We start from the raw sequence: 13847 nt of genomic DNA on the forward strand, positions 1-13847 counted from the left end.
TACCCCGTCCGTCCGTCCTCCCACCCCGTCCGTCCGTCCTCCCACCCCGTCCGTCCGTCCTCCCACCCCGTCCGTCCGTCCTCCCACCCCGTCCGTCCGTCCTCCCACCCCGTCCGTCCGTCCTCCCACCCCGTCCGTCCGTCCTCCCACCCCGTCCGTCCGTCCTCCCACCCCGTCCGTCCGTCCTCCCACCCCGTCCGTCCGTCCTCCCACCCCGTCCGTCCGTCCTCCCACCCCGTCCGTCCGTCCTCCCACCCCGTCCGTCCGTCCTCCCACCCCGTCCGTCCGTCCTCCCACCCCGTCCGTCCGTCCTCCCACCCCGTCCGTCCGTCCTCCCACCCCGTCCGTCCGTCCTCCCACCCCGTCCGTCCGTCCTCCCACCCCGTCCGTCCGTCCTCACCCCCGTCCGTCCGTCCTCCCACCCCGTCCGTCCGTCCTCCCACCCCGTCCGTCCGTCCTCCCACCCCGTCCGTCCGTCCTCCCACCCCGTCCGTCCGTCCTCCCACCCCGTCCGTCCGTCCTCCCACCCCGTCCGTCCGTCCTCCCACCCCGTCCGTCCGTCCTCCCACCCCGTCCGTCCGTCCTCCCACCCCGTCCGTCCGTCCTCCCACCCCGTCCGTCCGTCCTCCCACCCCGTCCGTCCGTCCTCCCACCCCGTCCGTCCGTCCTCCCACCCCGTCCGTCCGTCCTCCCACCCCGTCCGTCCGTCCTCCCCACCCCGTCCGTCCGTCCTCCCACCCCGTCCGTCCTCCCACCCCGTCCGTCCTCCCACCCCGTCCGTCCTCCCACCCCGTCCGTCCGTCCTCCCACCCCGTCCGTCCGTCCTCCCACCCCGTCCGTCCGTCCTCCCACCCCGTCCGTCCGTCCTCCCACCCCGTCCGTCCGTCCTCCCACCCCGTCCGTCCGTCCTCCCACCCCGTCCGTCCGTCCTCCCACCCCGTCCGTCCGTCCTCCCACCCCGTCCGTCCGTCCTCCCACCCCGTCCGTCCGTCCTCCCACCCCGTCCGTCCGTCCTCCCACCCCGTCCGTCCGTCCTCCCACCCCGTCCGTCCGTCCTCCCACCCCGTCCGTCCGTCCTCCCACCCCGTCCGTCCGTCCTCCCACCCCGTCCGTCCGTCCTCCCACCCCGTCCGTCCTCCCACCCCGTCCGTCCTCCCACCCCGTCCGTCCTCCCACCCCGTCCGTCCTCCCACCCCGTCCGTCCGTCCTCCCACCCCGTCCGTCCGTCCTCCCACCCCGTCCGTCCTCCCACCCCGTCCGTCCTCCCACCCCGTCCGTCCTCCCACCCCGTCCGTCCTCCCTCCCACCCCGTCCGTCCGTCCTCCCTCCCACCCCGTCCGTCCGTCCTCCCTCCCACCCCGTCCGTCCGTCCTCCCTCCCACCCCGTCCGTCCGTCCTCCCTCCCACCCCGTCCGTCCGTCCTCCCTCCCACCCCGTCCGTCCGTCCTCCCTCCCACCCCGTCCGTCCGTCCTCCCTCCCACCCCGTCCGTCCGTCCTCCCTCCCGCCCCGTCCGTCCTCCCTCCCGCCCCGTCCGTCCTCCTCCCGCCCCGTCCGTCCTCCCTCCCGCCCCGTCCGTCCTCCCTCCCGCCCCGTCCGTCCTCCCTCCCGCCCCGTCCGTCCTCCTCCCTCCCGCCCCGCCGTCCGTCCTCCCTCCCGCCCCGTCCGTCCTCCCTCCCGCCCCGTCCGTCCTCCCTCCCCGCCCCGTCCGTCCTCCCTCCCGCCCCGTCCGTCCTCCCTCCCGCCCCGTCCGTCCTCCCTCCCGCCCCGTCCGTCCTCCCTCCCGCCCCGTCCGTCCTCCCTCCCGCCCCGTCCGTCCTCCCTCCCGCCCCGTCCGTCCTCCCTCCCGCCCCGTCCGTCCTCCCTCCCGCCCCGTCCGTCCTCCCTCCCGCCCCGTCCGTCCTCCCTCCCGCCCCGTCCGTCCTCCCTCCCGCCCCGTCCGTCCTCCCTCCCGCCCCGTCCGTCCTCCCTCCCGCCCCGTCCGTCCTCCCTCCCGCCCCGTCCGTCCTCCCTCCCGCCCCGTCCGTCCTCCCTCCCGCCCCGTCCGTCCTCCCTCCCGCCCCGTCCGTCCTCCCTCCCGCCCCGTCCGTCCTCCCTCCCGCCCCGTCCGTCCTCCCTCCCGCCCCGTCCGTCCTCCCTCCCGCCCCGTCCGTCCTCCCTCCCGCCCCGTCCGTCCTCCCTCCCGCCCCGTCCGTCCTCCCTCCCGCCCCGTCCGTCCTCCCTCCCGCCCCGTCCGTCCTCCCTCCCGCCCCGTCCGTCCTCCCTCCCGCCCCGTCCGTCCTCCCTCCCGCCCCGTCCGTCCTCCCTCCCGCCCCGTCCGTCCTCCCTCCCGCCCCGTCCGTCCTCCCTCCCGCCCCGTCCGTCCTCCCTCCCGCCCCGTCCGTCCTCCCTCCCGCCCCGTCCGTCCTCCCTCCCGCCCCGTCCGTCCTCCCTCCCGCCCCGTCCGTCCTCCCTCCCGCCCCGTCCGTCCTCCCTCCCGCCCCGTCCGTCCTCCCTCCCGCCCCGTCCGTCCTCCCTCCCGCCCCGTCCGTCCTCCCTCCCGCCCCGTCCGTCCTCCCTCCCGCCCCGTCCGTCCTCCCTCCCGCCCCGTCCGTCCTCCCTCCCGCCCCGTCCGTCCTCCCTCCCCGCCCCGTCCGTCCTCCCTCCCGCCCCGTCCGTCCTCCCTCCCGCCCCGTCCGTCCTCCCTCCCGCCCCGTCCGTCCTCCCTCCCGCCCCGTCCGTCCTCCCTCCCGCCCCGTCCGTCCTCCCTCCCGCCCCGTCCGTCCTCCTCCCGCCCCGTCCGTCCTCCCTCCCGCCCCGTCCGTCCTCCCTCCCGCCCCGTCCGTCCTCCCTCCCGCCCCGTCCGTCCTCCCTCCCGCCCCGTCCGTCCTCCCTCCCGCCCCGTCCGTCCTCCCTCCCGCCCCGTCCGTCCTCCCTCCCGCCCCGTCCGTCCTCCCTCCCGCCCCGTCCGTCCGTCCTCCTCCCGCCCCGTCCGTCCGTCCGTCCTCCCGCCCCGTCCGTCCGTCCGTCCTCCCGCCCCGTCCGTCCGTCCGTCCTCCCGCCCCGTCCGTCCGTCCTCCCGCCCCGTCCGTCCTCCCTCCCGCCCCGTCCGTCCTCCCTCCCGCCCCGTCCGTCCTCCCTCCCGCCCCGTCCGTCCTCCCGCCCCGTCCGTCCTCCCGCCCCGTCCGTCCTCCCGCCCCGTCCGTCCGTCCGTCCGTCCTCCCCTACTTCACCCCCTGTCCATCCCTGTTCCCTTCCACAAGTCATCTCTGTTCCTCTCCATTGCCGTCCCTCTGCCCATTGCCGTCCCTGTCCCCTGCCTGTCCCTGTGCCCATCCCCATTCCCTTCCATCCCCATTCCCTTCCATCTGTCTCTGTCCCTGTCTTCCTGAATTTCCCACACCTCACATCCTTCCCGTCCCCCCTCCATCTGTCTAATTATCTGTTCTGCCTCGTTTACCCGTCTGTCTCTCCCCCCCATTGTCCTGTCCTTTCCCTCCCCCCCATTGTCCTGTCCTTTCCCTCCCCCCCATTGTCCTGTCCTTTCCCTCCCCCGACTGTCCCACCCCCCCCCCCCCCCCCCACCTCCACACCGTCAGCCCCGTTTCCCCCCTCCCCCCCCCCCGGCCAGACAGACCTGGCCAATTCCACAGCATACTCCCTTCCACCCCACACTGCTCAACGATCTGTCCGCTGAACCACATCTGTCCTTTTATAGAATCCTGATGGCTGAGAAGTTTGTTCGGGCTGTTTCCAAGCCCAGTCGCTCAGACGTGAATCCTATTCGGTGAGTGGCAGGAAGGGGGCTCATTTCATCACAGGTGGGCAGCGTGTGTGGGTGAGGTTGTTCCAGTAACAGGAGGAGGTTAAGGAGTGGGAGGGAGAGTGGGAATGCGAGATGAACAGGGATGGATGGGCAGGGAAATAGTGGGACGAAGAGAGGGATTGATTGGGTCAAGGAATGAGGATTGAGGTGAGAGGGGAGCAAAGAAGGTTGAAGAGGAGGAAAGTCTTTTAATTCCAAAGCAAGGGATGTTGCTATTTTAATTTCTAAGAAGTTAATTTTTAAATTGGACTCAGTTTTGGAAGCTGTTGGCAGGCTCTTGATTGTTAATTGCAAAATCTTTTCAGAATCTTGGTCTTTAATGAATGTTTACGCACCTAATGTAGATGATGAACAATTCATGGTAGATTCTTTTCTGCAAATGATAAAATTTTGGTTGGTGGTGATTTTAATTGTTGTTTAGGTCCATTGTTAGATAAATCTCCAAAATCGATAGAACAAAAATGGCGAAACAGTTAGCGACAGTAATGGAGATTTGGAGGAAATTAAACCATAAGGAAAAGGCTTTTCATTTTACTCATCTCGACACGATTCTTATTCTAGAATCAATTTATTTTACTAGGGCGAATTTTTAAAGCTGAATAGGAATTTGTCTGATTGGTGTACTGGTTCCGAGATCGTGGAGAGTGTGTATAGATGGAGAATTAATTCCATGTTGTTGAGAAATTCTGACTTTATTAAGTTTATGATGAGGGATGAAATACAGTTGTTTTTAAAAATAAATGTAGATTTATTTTATGGGATGCTTTGAAAGCTTATTTGCAGGAATGATTATTATTGATGCAGCTAAAGTTAAAAAAACATGGCTGAGGCAAATAAATTAGAGAAGGAGATTTTGGAAAAAGATCTGCAGTGGGATTCTACAGAAGTTTAAAAAAAAGTTTGTTGAGCTAATTTGAAATTGTGGTGTAATTCATTACAAACTTAAATTTGAGAAGTGATTGCAGAATAAACAGTGCTATTGGGAGTTGGGTGAAAGAGCCCATAAAGTATTCGCGTGGCAATTAAGATCTGAACAGGCCTCAAGAGCAATAAATGCAATTAGACACGACTTGCTCATTACTTACAAACTTCAGGAAATTAACGATGCGTTTTGTTTATGTTATGAAGAATTGTACACTTCCAAAGTATTGGAAGATAATGTTGGCTTTACCGTCTTTGAAGAATATGGATATTAAGGATTCACTGTAATAGAGGTGAAGGATGCTTTACGGTCAATGCCTGGGTGGGAAATCTCCAGGAGAAGACAGAAGCAGACGACGGAGACTGGTTATTTTCTAGAGGGACCCAGTAGAGTGGGATCATATAGACCAATCTCTTTATTAAATATGGATTATAAAATTGTTGCCAAGGCTCTGGCTAAAAGACCAGCTCAATATTTACCAGATTTGATTCACGTAGATCAGGCGGGTTTTATTAAAAATTGGTATTCAGCAGATGATAAACAAAAAAAAGAGGAAAGGAAGTGAGGGGTGGGAGAGGGGATGGCAGGATGGGGTTGAGGGAGAGATGGCAATGGGTGGCAGCACAGGGAGGTGAATCGGGGTGAGGGTGGGGCTGAAAGTCCTGTCATAGACTCACTGCGAGCATTTCCTCACAGGGTCAAGGAGGTCTACAGACTTGAAGACATTGACAGGATATTTGTCAGGTAGAGATCGTAACCATCAGTGTATGTGTGGGACCCGTCCCCCTAGTGAGGGTCAGTGTGTGTGGGACTGTCCCCCTAGTGAGGGTCAGTGTGTGTGGGGGACCCATCCCCCTAGTGAGGTTCAGTGTGTGTGGGGGACCCATCCCCACCGAGTGATCAGTGTGTGTGGGACCCGTCCCCCTAGTGAGGGTCAGTGTGTGTGGGACCCGTCCCCCTAGTGAGGGTCAGTGTGTGTGGGGGAGCCGTCCCCCTAGTGAGGGTCAGTGTGTGTGGGGGACCCATCCCCCTAGTGATCAGTGTGTGTGGGACCTGTCCCCCTAGTGAGGGTCAGTGTGTGTGGGGGACCCGTCCCCCTAGTGAGGGTCAGTGTGTGTGGGGGACCCGTCCCCCTAGTGAGGGTCAGTGTGTGTGGGGGAGCCGTCCCCCCAGTGAGGGTCAGTGTGTGTGGGACCCATCCCCTAGTGAGGGTCAGTGTGTGTGGGGGACCCGTCCCCCCAGTGAGGGTCAGTGTGTGTGGGACCCGTCCCCCTAGTGAGGGTCAGTGTGTGTGTGGGACCCATCCCCCTAGTAAGGGTCAATGTGTGTGGGACCTGTCCCCCTAGTGAGGGTCAGTGTGTGTGGGGGACCCATCCCCCTAGTGAGGGTCAGTGTGTGTGGGGGACCCGTCCCCCTAGTGAGGGTCAGTGTGTGTGGGGGACCCGTCCCCCTAGTGAGGGTCAGTGTGTGTGGGGGAGCCGTCCCCCCCAGTGAGGGTCAGTGTGTGTGGGACCCGTCCCCCCAGTGAAGGTCAGTGTGTGTGGGACCCGTCCCCCCCAGTGAAGGTCAGTGTTTGTGGGACCCGTCCCCCCCAGTGAGGGTCAGTGTGTGTGGGTCCCGTCCCCCTAGTGAGAGTCAGTGTGTGTGTGGGACCCGTCCCGCTAGTGAGGGTCAATGTGTGTGGGACCCGTCCCCCTAGTGAGGGTCAGTGTGTGTGGGGGACCCATCCCCCTAGTGAAGATCAGTGTGTGTGGGACCCGTCCCCCTAGTGAGAGTCAGTGTGTGTGTGGAACCCGTCCCCCTAGTGAGGGTCAATGTGTGTGGGACCCGTCCCCCTAGTGAGGGTCAGTGTGTGTGGGGGACCCGTCCCCCTAGTGAGGTTCAGAGTGTGTGGGGGACCCATCCCCCGAGTGATCAGTGTGTGTGGGACCTGTCCCCCTAGTGAGGGTCAGTGTGTGTGGGGGACCCGTCCCCCTAGTGAGGGTCAGTGTGTGTGGGTGACCCGTCCCCCTAGTGAGGGTCAGTGTGTGTGGGACCTGTCCCCCCAGTGAGGGTCTGTGTGTGGGACCCGTCCCCCTAGTGATGGGTAGTGTGTGAGACCCATCCCCCCCAGTGTGGGTCAGTGTGTGTGGGTCCCATCCCCCCCCAGTGTGGGTCAGTGTGTGTGGGTCAGTGTGTGTGGGTCAGTGTGTGTGGGTCAGTGTGTGTGGGTCAGTGTGTGTGGGTCAGTGTGTGTGGGTCAGTGTGTGTGGGTCAGTGTGTGTGGGTCAGTGTGTGTGGGTCCAATCCCCCCCCAGTGAGGGTCAGTGTGTGTGTGGGTCCCATCCCCCCCCAGTGAGGGTCAGTGTGTGTGGGGGACCGGTCCCCCAGTGGTGGTCTTGGTGTGTGGGAAACATCTCCCGTTGAGGGTGGGGGAGGGGTTTTGGGGCTGACCCCATCTGGGGTGTGTGTTCCATGATCTGACCCACAGTTGCCTGCAGGTTGGAGATGAAGGTGACGAAGGGTTCGGGAGGTGTTCCCCGCCTGTCCTACACCGGCCGAGACGACCGTCACTTCCTCCCCACCGGCTTGCATGTGGTGAAGACTGTCAACGGTGAGGGTCCCCGACCCCGGGAGGTGGCGAGGGGCAGAGGCAGCAGCAAAGATCAGGGGAGGGGTTACATCCAGTGCTCGGGGAGCTCGGTCCCCACGTCGTGGGGATCCCGATTTGTGTAGGGGGTGTGGGTGTGTAGGGGATGGGGGTGGGTGGGGGTGTGTAGAGAGTGGGAATGTGTTTGGGGGAGGGGTATGTAGGGGTGGGGGTGTGTAGGGGAGAGTGCGTTCAGGGGGAGAGTGCGTTCAGGGGGAGAGTGCGTTCAGGGGGAGGTCGTGTCGTGTGTGGGTGTGTAGGGGGAGTGGTGTGTACATGGATGGTTGTGTGGGGGTGGGGGTGTGTTGGGGGTGGGTGGGACCTCTCTGTGTTTGACGCTACTTGTCCCACAGATCCCTGGATCATGGCGCAGAGCCAGAGCACAGGACGGAAATATTTCTACAACACTCACAGCCAGACGTCCACCTACTGTCTGCCCCCGGACTCCATCGCCCCCTTCCAGTGAGTGCTGACCTTGGGACCCCCTCTCCCCACCCACCGGTCCCTTCTCTCCCCCCTCACCGGAACCCCTCTCTCCCCCCCCCCCCATTGAGACCCTTCCCACCCTCTCCCCACCCACCGGGACCATTCTAAACCCTCCCCCCCTTTGAGACCCATCCCCAGCACCCCACTGGGCCCCTCGCCCACCGGGACACTTTTTTCTCCCCCCCATGGAATCCTTCCTGCTTCCTACCAGGACCCCCCTCATCATCCCCCACCAAGACCCCCTCCCCTACCCACACTCCCACTGGGACCCTTCTCCTACCAGGACCCCACTCCCCCTCCTCCACCCCCCCCCCCCCACCGCGATTCCCACTGGAACCCTTCCAGCTTCCTCCCAGGACCCCTTCTGAGACCCCAACCCCATTCCCAACTAACTCCCTTCCCCTGCCCCACCGAGACCCCCTCCCCCACTGGGACCCTCCCCCACCTGCTCCACTGACCACCTTCCCCCACACCGGGACTCTTTCCCTCGTTATGCCTCCTACACACCCTTTTCCCCACCTGGTCCCCTCCCCTACCTGCACCCCCACTGTGACCCCTCCCTCCCTCCCTCGTACCTTTGCCTCTCCCCTCTCCTGGGCCCTTGCCCCTCCAGCACCCTGGACGCCTCCCCCCCAGACCTCCTCCCTCACTGGGACTCCGTCACCCCTTCTCCCTATGATACACCCTCCCTCTCCCACATCCCCATGGAGTTCCAGGCTATTCTCTCAACATTGTGGGGAGGGGAAGAGGTGAGGTGAGAGGGAACCACAGGTCATCAGTGAGGGTGAAATGGGAGTGCCTTGTATGTACTTACCTTGTCTTCCCCCCTCTCCCCTTCCCCTCCCCTTCCTCTTCATCCCCTCTTTCCCCTTTGTCACCCCTCCCCTGCCCCATCTCCCCACCTTTCGCTCTTCCCTTCTCCCTCACCCTGTCCCCTTCTCCACCCCTCACCCCATCACTCTTTGTCCTTCATACCCATTCCTGCCCCCTTCCCCCAGTGTGTGCCACCAGCAGCGCCTGTTCTGGGTGTGGGAGGAAGGCGTTCGAGTTCATGACTGCCAGACACGACAAGATCCTGAGAAACTCTCCAAGGACGACATCCTCTCCTTTATCCACGAGCACTTCCAGCCCTAGGTTGAGGAGCACCTGCCCTGCTCGGGAGTTACGTTCAACCCGTAATTCACTCCGGGCTTACATGTCTGCTCTGGTCCAATCCAGGATCTGATCTGGGTCTTGGGTTCGATCAGTCCCAAGTCTGATCTGGTCCAGGATTTCAGGTCTGGTCCATCCTGGGCCCAGTCCAATCCATAGGCCTGCTCCTGAGATTTGAATGTGGTCCATTCCAGATCAAGCTGGTCCAGTGGTCTGGGAATTCAGGTCTGATCCAATCCAGAGTGATCCGGTTCGGGGTTTCAGTTGGTGCGTCCAGGTCCTGTCTAATCCAGAGGCTAATCCATTGTTTTGGTTGGGCTGCTTCAGTTGCCCAGAAATCCAGAGTCTGATCCTGTCAGGGGTGTCTCTGGTCTGATCTGTTCCAGAGATTTGTTCTGGGTCCTGGACTCCAGTCCAGTCCCAGTTCTCAATATCATCATAAATTTGGTCTGGGCTCCAATCAACAACCTGAGCCAGAATCCAGTCCGGGTCCTCTCTGAGCCAGAGTCCGGTCCGGGTCCTCTCTGAGCCAGATTCCGGTCCAGGTCCTCCCTGAGCCAGAGTCCGGTCCGGGTCCTCCCTGAGCCAGAGTCCGATCCGGGTCCTCTCTGAGCCAGGGAGGGTCTGGGTCCTGGCTCAATCCAGAGTCCCCCTTCAGGGTCCTAGGTCTGGTCCGGTCCAGAGACCTGGGATGGGTCTGGATTGGGGTCATGGGTGTTGTTGGATGGGGGGACGGAGGGGAGGATGATGGGAGAGGATTCTGGAGCAGCATGACAGGTGGAGAGATCAGAGCAAGCAGGGTCTCAGCAAGAAAGGGGCATCTTGACTGGAAACCCATTCCCACCCCACCTCCACCAACCCCCACCTCAACCAACCTCCCCACCTCCATCAACCTCGTCACTCCCCCACTCCACCGACCCCCCCCCACCTCCACGACTCCACATATGCTGCTTGCTCCTCTAGCTCAGGACCCTGGGCCCTGTGTGAAGCTGCTGTCAGGAGCATGGACAACTCCCCCATTTACCCCCTATCCCCACAGGCTGTGGGGGTGGCTGTGCTCCAGCCCCTCCCTGTCAGTGAGTGTAAATTGTCAAAAATTTTATGAACAAAATAAATTTAAGTTTCTGTAATTTTGTCTTTGTGAGATCTGACTGTGCCTGAACTCTGCTCCCTGAACTCTGACCCCTCTGGCACCCCAACAGACCCCTGCCCTCTGAATGCCCACCCCTCCTGAACCCTGATGGACCCCTCAAACCCTGTTCCCTGAACTCTGACCCCCCAAACTCTTACCCCTGCTGAACCCTGTCCCCTGAACTCCCACCCCTCCTGAATCCCGATGGACCCCTCAACACCTACTCCCTGAACTTTGACCCCCCTTGAGCTCTGACCCCGGCTGAACACTGACAGACCCATGCCCTTTGAATTCACACCCCTCCTGACCCCAGATGGCCCCTAGATTCTGACTGCCCCCTGCCCAGGCTCTTCCATTGGGCTTCCAGATCGCAGGGCCAGATGGTGGAGTGGAGTCACTTGATCTTGAGGGAGGCTGGTGCAGAAAGTGCAGGGGCCCTGGCAGAGATATGTAAAATCTCCTTATCCAGGGGTGAGGTGCCGGAGTATTGGAGGGTAGATCATGATGTTCCAATGTTCAAAAAATGGCTTCAAAAGTAACCCTGGAAATTAGGCTGGTGACGGATTAACACAGTAAATGGTCGGGCACTGAGGAATGTGTTAGAACAGGGATCTGGGAATACAGACACATAATTCCCAAAGTGCAGGTCCATAGAACATTACCGCACAGAAATAGGCCCCTTTGGCCCTTCTACTTTGTGCTGAACCATTTTTTTGCACTTCCCTGCACCCAGTCCATAGCCCTACATACCCCTCCCATCCATGTATCTATCCAATTTATTCTTAAAATTTAAGAGTGAACCCACATTTACCATGTCAGCTGGCAGTTTGTTCCACACTCCCACCACTCTCTGTGTGAATGTTCCCCCTCTTGTTGCCCCTAAACCTTTCCCTTTTCACCCTAAACCCATGTCCTCTCAGATCTATCTCTCCTAATCTAAGTGGTAAAGCCGACCTACATTTACTTTGTCCCCCTCATAATTTTATAAACCTCGATCAAATCTCCCCTCATTCTTCTACGCTCCAGGGAATAAAGCCCTAACCCGTTGAACCTTTCCCTGTAACTCAGTTCCTGAAGTCCAGGCAACATCCTAGTCAATCTTCTCTGCCTCTTTCTATCTTATTGAGATCTTTCCTGTAGTTCAGTGACCAAAACAATTCTCCAAACTGGGCCTCACCAATGTCTTAGACAACTTCACCACAACATCCCAGCTCCTATACTCAATACTTTGATTTATGAAGGCCAATGTGCCAAAAGCTCTCTTTACAACCCCGTCCTCCTGTGATGCCACTTTCAGGGAATTCTGTACCTGTATTCCCAGATCCCTCTGTTCTACTCCACTCCTCAGGGCCCGAACATTTACCATGTACGTCCTTTCTTGGTTTGTCCTTCCAAAATAAAACACCTCACACTTGTCTCCATTAAATTCCATCTGCCATTTTCAGCCCATTTTCCAGTTGGTCCAGATCCCTCTGCAAGCTTTGAAAACCTTCCTCACTGTCCACAACGCCTCCAATCTTAGTGTCATCTGCAAACTTGCTGATCCAATTTACAACATTATTATCCAGATCATTGATATAGACAACAAACAACAATGGTCCCATCACTGACCGATCCCTGAGACACCACCATTAGTTACAGGTCTCCAGTCTGAGAAGCATCATCCACCACTAATTTTGGAGCCTTTGTTAAACAACGGCACCTCCCCTATGAAGAAAGACATTTAAAATATTTCTGCCAGGGCCCCTGCAATTTTGACACTTGTCTCCCTCAAGGTCCAAGGGAATATAATGTCAAACCTGGGGGATTTATCTACCTTTATTTGCTGTGAGGCAGCAAGCCCCTCCCCCTCTTTAATCCAATATGTTTCCTGCCACTTCTGCTCATTTCCCTTCCTTATAGACTCTGCTAGTTTCCTGAGTAAATACTGAGGCAAAAACACTGTTTGAGATCTCCCCCACCTCGTGAGGCTCCGCACAGACGACCACTCTGATCCTCTAGGGGACCAATTTTGTCCCTTACTATCCTTTTACTGTTAACGGACTTGCAGACCCCTGCGTGTTTACCTTCACATTATCAGCCAGAGCATCCTCGTGTCTTTTATTACCCTTCCTAATTTCCTTCTTGACTGTTTCCTGACATTTTCTGTATCTTCTAGTTCCTCATTTGCTCCTTGTTGCCTATACCTGTGACACACCTCTCTCTTAACCAGATCCCCAATATCCCCTGAAAACCAGGGTTCCCTCTGCCTGGTAACTTTCCCTTTAATCCTGACTGGAATCTGCAAACTCTGCACTCTCAAAAGAACTTTGAAGTCCTTCCTCTTTCCTCGCACATCCTTCCCAGAAAATGACTTACAGGTGGTTCTTGACTTCCACCCGTGTGAGTTAGGTCCACCTGCACATCCCACAATTTTTTTTACTAAAAGTACTGTACCCCTCGGCAGTCCTGACGTCCCCCACTCTCCACTCCCCCCGCAGCCCGAGGTTCCCGTTCCCCCCCTGCCCCCCACAGTAAAAGATTCATTTGTTGGCTGTTGCATGACCTCGGCCATGGGTGGTGGAGGCAATCCAACTTATGACCAGCCCTGAGTTACAACCAATCTCGGTCCCATTACAGTGGTGTCGAGTATTACCTGTATCCCAATCCCCTCTTCCGAGATCCTTTCTCATTTCCACAAAATGGCCTTTCTCCAATTGAGAATCTCAGCCCGAGGCCCAGACCCATCCTTCTCCATCATTAACTGGAAACTAATGACATTATGGTCACTGGACCCAAAATAATCCCCTACAAGTATGTCTGTCACCCGTCCTGTCCCGTTCTCTAATGGGAAATCCAGTTCTGCATCTTCTCCCGTTGGGACCTCCATATATTGATTTAGAAAATTTTCCTGAACACATTTGACAAACTCCAAGTCGTCCAGCCCTTTTACAGGATGGGAGTCCCAGTCAATATGTGAAAGTTAAAATCCCCGACTATCACAACCTGCTATCTCTCTACAGATCTCGACAGACCCCTATTAGTGTGGTCACACCTTTCCCATTCCTCCGCCCCACCCATATACCCTCTGCAGACAACCCCTCTGGGCTGTCCTATCCAAGCACAATAGACAATAGGAGCTGGAGTAGGCCCTTCGGCCCGTCGAGCCAGCACCGCCATTTTACAGATCATGGCTGATCACTACTATCATTACCCCTTTCCAGCCTTATCCCCATAACCCTTAACTCCTTTGCCCACTAGAGTCTTATCTAACTCTCTTTTGAACATAATCAGCGAATCTGCCTCTACCACCCTCTGTGGCAGAGCATTCCACAGATTCACATTTCTCTGGGTTTTTAAAGTGAGTTGAACCAACTGACTTTAATAGAACTCTCGTGTGTCGGTGATATTTTCCCTGCCCCCACCCCGATCACGTCTGAAACATCAGACCCCTGGAACATTGAGCTGCCAGTCCTGCCCCTCCTGCAACCGCCTCACTAATTGCAATAATGTCGTAATCCCACGTAGCAAATCCTCGCCCTGAGCTCATGCACCTTCCCGACAATACTCCTCTCATTGAAATATCCTTGTCTGACCCTTTACTGTCCTCGACCTATCTGCTCTAACACTCTGGTTCTCCTCTCCCTGCCCATCTAGTTTAAACCCCCACCCCCACCCTGGAGCAGCACTAGGAAACCTACCCCCAAGGATGCTTGTCCCCCTCCAGTTCAGGTGCAAACTAT

At 58.9% G+C, this 13847-nt stretch overlaps 2 protein-coding genes across 2 annotated transcripts in view; both read left to right on the forward strand.

Annotated features, from left to right (window-relative positions):
- LOC138737397 (cap-specific mRNA (nucleoside-2'-O-)-methyltransferase 1-like) overlaps window positions 1-3675 on the forward strand; it is a 71371-nt gene extending 67696 nt beyond the window's left edge. Inside the window, exon 19 of the mRNA XM_069888145.1 lies at window positions 3610-3675. Within this exon, the coding sequence (XP_069744246.1) occupies window positions 3610-3675 (66 nt within the window). The remainder of the gene's footprint in view (window positions 1-3609) is intronic.
- Window positions 3676-3697: 22 nt separating this feature from the next.
- LOC138737272 (cap-specific mRNA (nucleoside-2'-O-)-methyltransferase 1-like) lies at window positions 3698-10123 on the forward strand. Its single transcript, XM_069888023.1, has 5 exons — window positions 3698-3765; window positions 5423-5470; window positions 7207-7319; window positions 7709-7817; window positions 8840-10123. The coding sequence occupies exons 1-5, from the start codon at window positions 3704-3706 to the stop codon at window positions 8973-8975; spliced, it is 468 nt and encodes a 155-aa protein (XP_069744124.1). The 5' UTR covers window positions 3698-3703; the 3' UTR covers window positions 8976-10123.
- Window positions 10124-13847: the final 3724 nt, after the last annotated feature.

Source organism: Narcine bancroftii, chromosome 6 (genome assembly GCF_036971445.1).
Source record: "Narcine bancroftii isolate sNarBan1 chromosome 6, sNarBan1.hap1, whole genome shotgun sequence".
NCBI lineage: Eukaryota > Metazoa > Chordata > Chondrichthyes > Torpediniformes > Narcinidae > Narcine > Narcine bancroftii.

Coding starts and splice junctions, on each gene's coding strand:
- LOC138737272 (XM_069888023.1), top strand. CDS start 3,704: ATGGCTGAGAAGTTTGTTCGGGCTGTTTCCAAGCCCAGTCGCTCAGAC. Junction 7,320..7,708: donor TGTGGTGAAGACTGTCAACG/GTGAGGGTCCCC, acceptor CTTGTCCCACAG/ATCCCTGGATCATGGCGCAG. Junction 7,818..8,839: donor GACTCCATCGCCCCCTTCCA/GTGAGTGCTGAC, acceptor CCCTTCCCCCAG/TGTGTGCCACCAGCAGCGCC.